General features: G+C 42.7%; 1 protein-coding gene across 1 annotated transcript in view; it reads right to left on the reverse strand.

Moving 5' to 3' along the window:
• Positions 1-2,815: 2,815 nt before the first annotated feature.
• SEC61A2 (SEC61 translocon subunit alpha 2) overlaps positions 2,816-12,500 on the reverse strand; it is a 39,714-nt gene continuing 30,029 nt past the window's right edge. Inside the window, exons 8-12 of the mRNA XM_085897962.1 lie at positions 8,481-8,641; positions 8,139-8,336; positions 7,639-7,830; positions 3,253-3,329; positions 2,816-3,046 (exon numbers count right to left, since the gene is read on the reverse strand). Coding sequence (XP_085754088.1) covers positions 2,860-3,046; positions 3,253-3,329; positions 7,639-7,830; positions 8,139-8,336; positions 8,481-8,641 — 815 coding nt within the window. The 3' untranslated portion in view covers positions 2,816-2,859. The remainder of the gene's footprint in view (positions 3,047-3,252; positions 3,330-7,638; positions 7,831-8,138; positions 8,337-8,480; positions 8,642-12,500) is intronic.

A 12,500-nucleotide genomic window follows, 5' to 3' on the forward strand; every position in this document is an offset into this window, starting at 1 on the left:
ACTGAGATTCAAACTCAGGCTCGATATATTTTATAAATGTTACAATATTTATAAAATTCATATCCCATATCTGGGTGGATTTCCCATTACCTTCCCAGCAGTAAGTCTTGGAATTTGTTGTGTCAAGAGATAACATACCTGCACTTCACAAAAGGCACCATGGCATCTTTAACATTCACTAGCAACCAATAATGGCAGACGGGTCATCTGGTTTAACGTCTATCCGAGAGATGACATAAACATTGATGCATTGCTCTGAATATCGAAAAAAATAGGATAACAGTTTGTCTTCGGATTGAGATTCAAACCGACTTGAGAGCTCAAAGGCAAGTGTGCACACATCGAGGATATCCTGCCAACCGGCATACTTGTACACAGTTCCTGAAAGAAATGTTTTTAAGAATAGAAGTGCATCAACCCTGATCATGAAAAACTATATCTGCTTGAGACTTTAGCCAATTTGGCTCAAAATGTAACTTTCCTCAAAGTATGGAGTGGAAACATCTGACGTCACCAATGAAAAACAGAAGTTAAGTCAACCATCGGCTGGAAAAGTGATGTTTACACTTTTCTGGAACTCACAAGGCCAAATTTTGGAACACTACAAAGAGGGGGCCGCAACGGTTAACAGTGTTCATAATTGTGAAATGCTCCGGGACCAGTTGAAATGCCAAGAACTAGTGTAAAGAGGTGTTGCATGATAATGCCCGTCCACACACCACCACCCATACTGTGGAAACCCTCTGCCAAATGAACTTTGGTGTGTTGAGCATCCTCCGTACAGTCCTGAACTGGCTCCTTCGGACTTCGGACTTTCACCTGTTTGGTCCACTCAAAGACGCTTTAAGAGGCCACCACTTTGCCAGTGACCAACAAGTGAAATAAGTGAGTGGTGCATGTGTTGCACATCACTCAGCCAAAAACTTTTTTTTTTTTCTGAGGACATACAGAAGCTTGTAAACCAATGGTCTGTGCTGAAAAATGATCCTCCTGTGCATGCGCAGCTGTGGTTATATTGCTTAAATAAAAACATATTGTGCATACTTTGAATCACCCTCGTAAAATTGATGTCATATTCAGCATCATTCTTGGACAAAACAGGATGGTCTTAGAAAGCCACACCTTCGACACAACAGTATTCAGACCAATCCATTTAAAGACCCGATTGGAGTTGTATCTCCAGTGCTTATGTAATTGATTAATATTGTAGCTTTTGACATTTCAGAAAGTCAATCTGGAACCCTCCTTTGCAAAAGATAATCACTGTCACACAAATGAAAATTCTCCATCAATATTAAGGAAGCAAATGTATTTAAAATCTACAAACATACGTTTTTTTTTTAAAGAAAAATTCATTCGTCTTTTAAAGAATAAATATGCAAAGTACCATGATGGTCTTAGCTTAGTTTCATTCTCTTCCTAGTTTTGGATAAATACATTGGACTACAAATACCAGCAGTCTTCTTTAAATGGAAGCCAATTCATTTCAGACACCTATGAGAACCAGTTTTTACCCTTTATAAATGTATCAAAATGTTTGAAAAAAATAGTGATTCTATTAACCATTACAGATAACCCCTGACCCACAATGTGCAACATCATGCATCTATGTGGGAAGCGATTCGAGATCATTTCACGTCACCTCTTGCAATCAAAATAGCACCGTATTCAAACTGAAAATACTATCAAGCCAGAAATCCTCTCCACGATTATGTATATTACGTTTCCACCATGACATTCACAATATTTTGCGATTTTAACAAGTTCTGATGCAGCTTTGAATACAACTTTTGATGCAATGAACAACAAATCTGATGCTTGCTGTCAGTCGTTATAGCTTGGCTGTTGAACAGTTGCTATCCAAAAAAAAAATTTTTTTTCTTCAAAAAATTGATTTTTGTATCGTTTGAATGTGTTAATGATAATTATGCAGCACAAAAAAATTAAGTTATTATACAATGACCGAAGGTTGCACAAGATGGGATGCCAATAATAGCTGTGGTTAGAAGACATTTATAAGTATTACACTTGAAAGATAGAAAACTAGCTTTAAGATAATTTTTTTTTTCCTGAATTTCAGTGTGCTGAAGAAAAATTACAATAACCTATCTTGGGTCCCAACTTGGGCAACCCTCCCCTATTACTCACCATACGACAAGAAAACAGGCCTCCCTCACTCAGCGACACACCTGCCAATCTATCACCAATCAAGTGCAGAGAAGAAGAAAAAAAAAATACTTGGCAAAATAATTTTTTTGGGTAAAATTACAAATGTACAATCCTTAACGTCGCATACATCTGTTGTCACCTAAGATTGGTTCCTCAATATACGAATGATCAGACCTGCAGTGATCAAAAATCATTTTTGACGGAAGGGAGCATTTTGTAATTATGGTAAATTTTAAAAGGCAAGCCAGGAGGGAACCTTAGATTCACATTACTAAGGACGAACAGTAAAATCAAAACTGCCAATTTTAGCAAACAGACACCATGTGAGAAATTGTTGAATCCACCGAATCCTGATATCATTTCGGCAGCTTTGGGCAAACAGTAAAGATGCATGTGTATTGTGCACGTGTATGGTCAGTTGAAATGTCCAAATCAAAATCCCAGGAAGAAAACACTGTAAAAATTCATTTACATGCACAATCCTCTTGACAAAAAAAACAAAAACCAAAGAGACTAAACTCCATTTTGTGTATATATAAATTGAGGGGAGGGGGGGAGGGGCACGCCAATAATTGAAAAGAACAAAGTTGAAAGGTTGCAACAATGTGCATCAAAAAGGCAGGAAGAATTTACCGAAGGCTGTACATCTATTTTATGCAAATTTATTTATTTCCATTTTTTTTTTCATTCTTAAAAGAACATGGCACCAACACTGCCCATCTCGCTCTGCTCCTTCACAAAGATTTCAAAGTATTGGTAAATAATGGTAACAGCTAGCAGAATTCCAGTGCCTGAACCAATGGCACCCATGAAGTCTGCCATGACAGACAGTGCCCCAATGCACAGCCCACCAAAAGCTGCAGCCGTGGGAATGTACCTAAAGGAAAAGCATGGGAAGAGACACAAAGATAAAAGATTGAAGGCTGGCTGAAACAAGCTTGCACAGCAACACAAAAGCTGTTCATTGTCAAATGATCAAGGGCCGTTCAGAAACAAAGCTGAGTTTGAAGCAAGAGCTCAGCAAAATACTCCAAAACAAAACTTGCAAGTCAGATGAAACATCAAACCAAGTAAACTGGTTACCTATTCAGCTCATGCACCATAGACTTCTCACGGTGACCTCGCATCACCATCTGTTGTTCCTTCAGCTGCTTAGCAACCTAACAGACACAATCCAAAGCGTATCTTAAAATTTTTTAAGAGGAAATAAAAATATATTTAAAAATAACAATAAAAAAAAATTAAGTAATGATAAATTTAATTGCTCAATTAACGACAGCAAGCGACACCAGCACCATCTATTGCCGGCTGAAACAGTTGCATGATGTATTGCATTGGCACAAAAGTTATTCCTGCATTAATTTTGACAACAGGATGTGAAGCAAAGAAAACTACAAGGACACTCTGACATCATGATGCCACCAGATATGCCTCCACCCACATGATTACATCATCATACATACTTGACCCAAGTTTGATTTAAATCCATGAATTCAGATTCAAAATATCAAATTATTCTGGCTGCCAGACCACGAGTTTGATCAGGTTGAAATATAAAAGGCATATTCCGCATGACTGCGAGATCATAATTGTGATGTTTCACGTCGATTGATGAAGCAGTTCAAGAGAAATAATTTTTTTAAGATTTTCATTCAATCGAATATGGCTGCCAAACCATGTGACCTATTAATTATTCGTGAACACACCAGTATCCCCAAGGCTTGGGGAACATGTGGGTGAAGTTTCCCCTCTCTCTTTCAAGCTGTTCTGGAGAAGATCATTTTTATAGGTTTTAGGATAAATCCAATATACAGTAGCTGCCAAACCATGTGACCTATGACATCATAGGCAGATATTTTATTGTTCCTCATGGATAGGTAGGTGATCATACCTGTAAAGTTTCCCCTCGATCTGTTCTGCTGTTTCAGAGAAGATTTTTGAAGGTTTTTATGTTAAAAACAATATGTCTGCCGAATTTCTCCCCCCCCCCACCCCCCCAATCTTTGATAAGAGGGAAACCACGGGGTAACATCCCTGGGTCAGATTGCGGGAGAGCGTGTCGGAGTGGTGCTGAGGTGTCGTCCACCAGACAGCGGTCTCCTTGGGTTAACCTGAGGCGGTCCCTTTGGGTGGGTGCCTGGAATGTCCTATCCCTAAAAGAGGATGATCACCTGTCTCTGTTATCATCTGAGCTCAAGCGTTTGGACATCGGGGTTGCAGCTCTCTCTGAGGTTCGGAGACCGGATTGCGGCGAGATAATGGTGGTTGGTTACACCTACTATTGGTCTGGTCGCTCTGATGGTTACCATACCCAAGGAGTTGTTGCAGCTGTGTCCAATAAGCTGACCCCAATGATAATTGAGGTAACACCGATCAACGAGCGTATTATGAGATTAAGGATTCGTCACTCCTTAGGTGTCATTTCCCTGGTCTCTGTTTATGCTCCGACTGAGGCGAGTGATCTCACCGTGAAGGACACATTCTACGCCACGCTCGAGTCTGTGGTTGATCAGTGCCCCAGACGAGATACACTTCTAGTCTTGGGGGATTTCAATGCATCGACTGGAACTGATAGGGATGGTTATGAGGTGTGTGTTGGTCCCCATGGGTCAGGAACTATGAACCAGAATAGCACTAAGTTCCTTGACTTTGCAAGAAGTCATGGACTTAGGGTGGCTGGTTCATGGTTTCAGCGCCCACAAGCTCATCGCTGGACTTGGTATTCCAACGCTGGTGGTGTGGCAAAGGAGATTGACCATGTCCTCATTGACGGTCGTTGGAGGATGATCCAGAACTGCAGGATCTACCGGAGTGCTCAGTTCCTCAATACTGACCACAGGCTTGTTGTAGCAACTCTAAAGCTGCACCTTAAATCCTGGAGAATGGTACCATCCCAGCCGAGGCTGGATGTTGGCAAGCTCAGGGATGATAGAGTAGCTGAGGAGTTTGCAAACAGGCTGAGTGGACACTTGGGGGGTCTAGGTGTTTTGGGGGGTCCTGAAGAGTTGTGGAGTGCCTTCAAGACCACCATCCTTGATGTTGCCGGTGGATGTCTTTGGAACTCACCTCAGGACAAAGAAGAATTTTGTCTCTCAAGGGACACTGGATACCATTGACCAGAGTCGCAGGGCCAGGCTGAATGGCAGAGCTGAGCTGTTCAGGGAGATGAGGCGTAAAACTGTACGTGCACTGAGGGTGGACAAGGAGGCCTATGTGCGAGGAATCTGTGAGGGGAAAGAGCATCACCTGTGGACAGGTGATTCTCGTCCCGCTTACAGGGGAATTCGCACATTACGTTCATCCAAGCCCATCCCTCGGAGCACTGCAGTTAGAGCAGAGAGTGGTCGGCTCTTGACAGAGGAGTCTGAAGTGAAGGCCTGCTGGGCTGGTTACTTTGAGCGGTTGTACCAGGCTGAACCCCCAGCTGTCGAGTTGGACGTTAAGGGTGTTACAATCCCTGTTGCTGACCCTCGAATCAACTGTGGTCCACCTTCGCTTGTGGAAACACGGGCTGCGGTGAACCAGTTGAAACGGGGCAAAGCTCAAGGGATCTGTGGCATCCATGCTGAACTTCAAGGCTGGTGGAAATGCTGCACTCATGTCGTTGCATGCAGTTTTGTGCTCTGCCTGGAACACAGGCATCATCCCAACTGATTGGAAGAGGGGCCTTGTTGTTCCTCTCTGGAAAGGGAAGGGTGATCGCCAAGACTGCAACAACTACCGAGGGGTGACGCTGCTCTCAGTGCCGGGCAAGGTCTTTGCTCAGATAATTCTTGATAGGGTTCGCCACCATCTGCTTGAGCACCAGCGTCCAGAGCAGTCAGGCTTTACACCAAAGAGGTCAACGATTGACCGCATCCTCATCGAACGCAGACGAGAGTTTCGGCAGGGGCTGCTTGCAGCCTATGTTGATCTCTGCAAAGCGTTCGATTCAGTGAATCGGGATGTCCTCTGGAGGATTCTTGGTCTTCGTGGGGTGCCACCAAAACTGATCGATCTGATGTCTGAACTCTACTCTGGTACTGAGAGTGCTGTGAAGTGTGGTGGTACCTCTGACTTATTTCCAGTTGTTACTGGAGTTCGTCAGGGGTGTGTACTGGCCCCCACACTTTTCAGCACTTGTATGGACTGGATTTTAGGGAGGATGTCGGAGAGATCAAGCTGCGGTGCATCGTTTGGGAATGTCAAGATCTCTGACTTTGATTTTGCAGATGATGCAGTCATCTTTGCGGAGACTTTAGATATCCTTTTGGGGGCCCTCGAGGTGCTGAATGAGGAGTCGGAGCTGCTGGGATTTCGGGTTTCTTGCGTCAAAACTAAGATCCAGGCTTTCGGTGACATCTTGGATGCTGCTGTCCTGTCTGTGTCTGTTTGTGGTGAGGATGTTGAGGTCGTGGAGAGATTCACTTACCTTGGCAGTGATATTCATGTCTCTGCTGGCTGTGAGTCAGAGGTCAATATACGTCTGGGTCGGGCCTGGGGAGTCATGGATTCACTGGATCATGGGGTGTGGCGCTGCCGGTACCTGTGTGCGGGAGGATGAAAGTCCAAGTCTTCAGGTCCTTGGTACTTCCAGTCTTGCTCTATGGATGCGAGACTTGGACTCTGACCAAGGATCTGAGACGGAGACTTAATTCCTTTGGTACCAGGTCTCTTCGGAGAATCCTTGGCTATCGCTGGTCGGATTTTGTGTCCAACGAGCGGTTGCTGAGAGAGACTGATGAGATTTGTTACCTGCATAGTCCGTGAGCATCAGTTGCGGCTGTCTGGACATGTGGCTCGTTTTCCTGACGCTGATCCTGCTCACCAGATTCTCTCAGCGAGGGAGTCTCATGAGTGGAGGAGGCCAGTGAGCCGACCACGTGCCTCGTGGTTGCAGCAGGTTGACCATCATCTCAAGGAGATGGGGATAGGCCTGGCATCTGCCATCTGCCTGGGGGATGGCCAGACGGAGGCCCCTGGAGTACCGGCGGAAAGTGGACGCAGCGACACGCTGTTCTGGCACATGCTCCCATACCTGACCTGACCCCCCCCCCCCCCACATACAATTTAGCCTGAGATGACCCTCAAAATTTTTCATACTGATTGGATAAAGTGTTCGATGTATTCAATTTTGACATCATAACAAAACCACCAAACATCAAACAATCACACTTGTTTCCCATAGGGAGTACTTCACATGTGCTAAGTTTCAATTTTTTCCATGGAGCGGTTTTGGAGATACAGAAGTCCAAAGTTTTTCCAATTTTTCCAACATGGCTGCCACACCATGTGACATATGTCATTTATTATTAAACCATTCTACATGAGTAGTCACACATATGGTGAAAATTGTGTGTCAAATGGATAAGCGGTTCCAGAGAAAGAGAGAAATTTAGCATGGACAGACGAAGGTATGTACAACCTGAAAACATAATGCCACCGGCGACTTTGTCAGCGGAGGCATAAAAAAAAAAGTGCTGTACTTGCATCTTTGGCAGAAGATCCAGAAACCTCAATCCAGGTCTTGGAAAAGAAGGCGCACGAGCTCAGCATGAAGGTTATGTAAACGACCACATGGAAAGGATCATCAGCGATCGAGCCCAGAGACTCAGGGGGAGAGAGGTAGTAGCAAAGCCCACCAACAGGGTAAGATCGTGCTGGGCCACCTCCCCCAACATCCTGAATCACAAGGAAGTAAAAAAAAATAAAAATAAAAAATAAAAATAAAAAAAATCAGTCACTTTTCATTTCCTGGGTGTGCAAGTTTCTTACTTCCAGAAAAAAATAAAATCTAGCATTTTGGTCATAAATTACCATTGGAGCATAATTTTAACTAATTTAAAAACTTATGATCACTGCATAGAAAGGCAAGGCTCAAGCCTGTATTTCAATTTCCCCATTCAGTTGAGCCCACAAGCATTTTGGGCTAATAATCACAAGAGTTTAACAAATACGAAAATAAAAGAGACTGAAAAGGATTGACTTACCGCCCAAACGCCAAGGAAATTCACGAGGAAGTTTCCACTGAAGCGAATGGCGAGCATCTGCGAAATAATGTAAAGGTTGGATACGAGAGCCGACTGAAGTATGATGGGGATGTTGGACGTGTAGAAGAGCTTAATTGGGTAGGTGCTCTGCTGTCCACGATAGCGTGCGGATTTGATCGGCAAGTCCACACGGAAGCCCTGTGCAATGGATATCATGCTCATGTTAGAAGAAAGCAAACGGCAATTGGTGATTGAAATTGGACAACAACCACCCAAGCTATGAAAATGCACAAACATAATAATCAGCAAACAGTGGAGAACAGCAGCATTTGATTCACCCACCTGGAAGTAAATAACAACGGCAAATACAAAGATGGTGGCTATGAGGTTCATGAGGTTGGGCAGGTTCTGCCTGTAAAAGGCTTCTCGCAGAGCACGCACTTTGTCCAACCGAGTTGCCAGTAAGTGGAAGAGGGCGATTATCGCTCCTTCAAACTCCGTCCCTGTAGGTATACATCTTCCGTAACCGAACAGAACTCTCAAATTGGCAAAAAGTACAATAAGAGCGATTACAAAAGGATAACTATTTATTAAAATCCTGCCATTGCATACAAGTGCTCCAGAATAATCAGGTATGAATTATTCCATCAACAATAATAAATAAAAATAAAAATAAAAAGATTATAGAACCAAGTTTCAAGACAGCTGTTCAACACCATCCTCGGTCCTGCCGTTTATACAGAAAATAGAAAAAGACACTTCTGCTCTTCCTGTCTGTGCTATCAGTCTTTCCACAACCTGTCACACCCACCCTCCCCCTTTCCACCCCAAGAACCCTCTCTCAGCCCACCTCTTTCAGAGCTTCCAGTTTTTCCTTCCACTTCTGTGATTGAATGTTTGTGGCTGCTTCCATCATGTTCACCCAATGTCCTCCCCAACATCTTATTTTTTCAATTCTCCCTCTATTTTGTCCCTAAACTTGAATGTTGGTATACCACCCTCCCTTTTCTACTCTTATTTACATTTTGTTAAGTTCCGATTCACTTGTGTAGAAGCTCCTCCACAACACTGAATACAATTTTATTATTGATCAGTGAAGCAAAAAGGGAAATACTGTGGCTTCCTGATAAAATCAAAAACAAATCACCGTTTCTCTGATAAATCAGCTCATTTTCTAATGACACTCTCAGAATGAGGTTAAACTAATACAATACCTTCTGTACCCACCATTTTAGTCACCAAGAGTCATAATGAGTGTTCATTGCAGAGCAATGAGAATGGTTCAACAAACAACACAGTGCGAGGAAAGATGAGAAACTAAAATACAGGGCTTTATCAATTGTAATAAAAAGAAGAAAACGAGCAATCAGATTGCAGACCCTCACCAGGACTTCTTTTGAGTGGTGTATTCTCATTGGTTTTAGGGTAAATCCAATATGGCTGCCAGCCATGTGACCTATATCATATGTGTGAACCTTTTGCTCCTCATGGACAGGCGGTCATATGTGTAGTTTCGCATCGATCTGTTCAGCCACTTCAGGGAAGATTTTTTAAGGTTTATTTATTGTTAAAACAATATGGCTGCCGATTCACGTGACCAATGATATAATGAATTTTTTTTCTGTGGACCATTTTATCCCTCGATGAACCTCTAATTTTCATACTGATCGGATGTTGTGTTCTACATATGCAATTATGACGTCATAAGGGCACCTATGACAAATTAAAAAAAAAATCACATCCCCCGATGAGGAGAACTTGCTCTGTGCCAAGTTTCAATTTTTTCCTTGGTGCAGTTTCAGAGATTCAAAGGTCCAAAGCTTTTCCGTTTTTCCAATATAGCTGCCACACAAAGTGACCTATGACGTCATAATTATCATTAAAACACTCTGCATGAGTAGTTGCACCAATGGTGAAAATTGTCTCAATCTGACAAGTGGTTGTGGAGAAAAACATGAAAGTTCTGTGCGGACAAACAGACAGACAGATAGACAACAAACGGACCCAAATGCAATACCCTCTCCGAATCCTTCGGCGAGGATAGCAAGAAAAAACTAAAAACTGAGTACTCCCTTCCATGGGTGCCCGGTGATGACGTCATGAATCACCTGGTTATGGAATTTGGAAGGAGCGATGTACAGAAATACCCCTTATAGCCAAATCACTTGTTTATTGTCATGTCCAAATATGACCTTCATTGCTCAAAAGGTACCTGAGATATTGCCCAAATAAAAAAAGAACATAAATTCGTAATTAATAAATTGATAATCAAGAAATTAATGAATTGCTGAATCAAAAAAACAAAAATGTTTTTGCCAAAGCACATCTTCAATTTTGTCCCCAAATTTCAGCTTCCCAGCTCAAAGGATGGCTTAGATATCACCCAAACAAGAAAGAAAGCAAAGAAATAATACAAGAAAGCAAACGGAGTAAAAATTACCCCCGGTTGGGGGTGACAGTCATCTCTGATCGGCTTAGAATGGCTTCGATGTCGTCTTGTCTTTTGGTTCAACGTACAGACGAAAGCCCGGGAGTAAAAAAGGATAGAAAACCTCAGAAATCAAACTACATTTCTGAGTTATCCGGAGATAGATTTTGAAAATGGTGGATTTGGAACATTTATGATCAATGAGTCTTCACAAGGATAGAAACCGGACCTCAGAAATCAAACCGCATTTCTGAGTCATAAATGGAAGATGATATTTTGACAATGGATGATTTCACAAGTTTACAGCATTGGTGACCTTGACATTGACCTTCAATCAGGTCTAAAGTCATACCGTCGTGCATCACTCATCGACCCCTACCTACGAACCAAGTTTCATCAAGATCGGGCGAATTTTTTTTGACCGTATCACAGACGATTTTTCCAACTTTGAAGACACGCGACTCGATAACCAGGAAGAATTAAAAAAAACCGGCCCGACCAAATTTAGATATTGTTCCATATTATCAGAATGCGAAGAAATTTCGAAGATCGGATCACAAACGGCGGAGGAGATAGATTTTGAAAATGGACGATTTCGCAACTTTGGAGTGGCCTTGACCTTGACCTTCAATTGTGTCAAAAGTCATGCCTTTGTGCATCACTCATCGACCCTTACCGACATACCAAGTTTCATCAAGATCAGGCGAATTTTTTTTTGGACCGTATCACAGACAATTTTTCCAACTTTGAAGACACGGGACTCGATAACCAGGACGGATTTCAAAAAACCGGCCTGACAAAATTTAGATAATGTTCCATATTATCAGAATTCGAAGGAATTTCGAAGATCGGATTATAAACGGCGGAGATAGATTTTGAAAATGGATGATTTCGCACCTTTGGAGTGACCTTGAATCGGGTCAAAGGTCATACCATCGTGCATCCCTCAGACATCTACCCACATACCAAATATCAAGAAAATTGGAAGAAAAAATGGGGACGTACGTATGGACAGAGACTGCTTTTATTAAGTGATCTCCAATGAGATGACCTAAAAACTGAGTACTCCCTTCCTTCGGCACCCAGCCATGATGTCATGCATCGCCTGGAAATTGAATTGGAAAGGAGTGGTGTACTGTATGTATGTGTATATGTGTACACACACACACACACACACACACACACACACACACACACACACACACACACACACAGGGGAGAACAAGTATTTGATACACTGCCGATTTTGCAGGTTTTCCCACTTAAAGCACGTAGAGGTCTGTAATTTTTATCAGAGGTACACTTCAACTGTGAAAGACGGAATCTAAAACAAAAATCCTGAAAAATCATTGTATGATTTTAAAATAATTAATTTGCATTTTATTGCATGAAATAAGTATTTGATACATCAGAAAAACAGAACTTAATATTTGGTACAGAAACCTTTGTTTGCAATTACAGAGATCAGACGTTTCCTGCAGTTCTTAACCAGGTTTGCAGACTGCAGCAGGGATTTTGGCCCACTCCTCCATACAGATCTTCTCCAGATCCTTCAGGTTTCGGGGCTGTCGCTGGGCAACAGACTTTCAGCTCCCTCCAAAGATTTTCTATTGGGTTCAGGTCTGGAGACTGGCTCGGCCACTCCAGGACCTTGAGATGCTTCTTACGGAGCCACTCCTTAGTTGCCCTGGCAGTGTTTCGGGTCGTTGTCATGCTGGAAGACCCAGCCACGCCCCATCTTCAATGCTCTTGTTGAGGGAAGGAGGTTGTTGGCCAAGATCTCACAATACATGGCCCCATCCATCCTCCCCTCAATACGGTGCAGTCGTCCTGTCCCCTTTGCAGAAAAGCATTCCCAAAGAATGATGTTTCCACCTCCATGCTTCACGGTTGGGATGGTGTTTTTGGGGTTGTACTCATCCTTCTTCTTCCTC

Source organism: Eptatretus burgeri, chromosome 10 (assembly GCF_056783735.1).
Source record: "Eptatretus burgeri isolate ZD-2024b chromosome 10, Ebu_testis_v1, whole genome shotgun sequence".
NCBI classification, from domain to species: domain Eukaryota; kingdom Metazoa; phylum Chordata; class Myxini; order Myxiniformes; family Myxinidae; genus Eptatretus; species Eptatretus burgeri.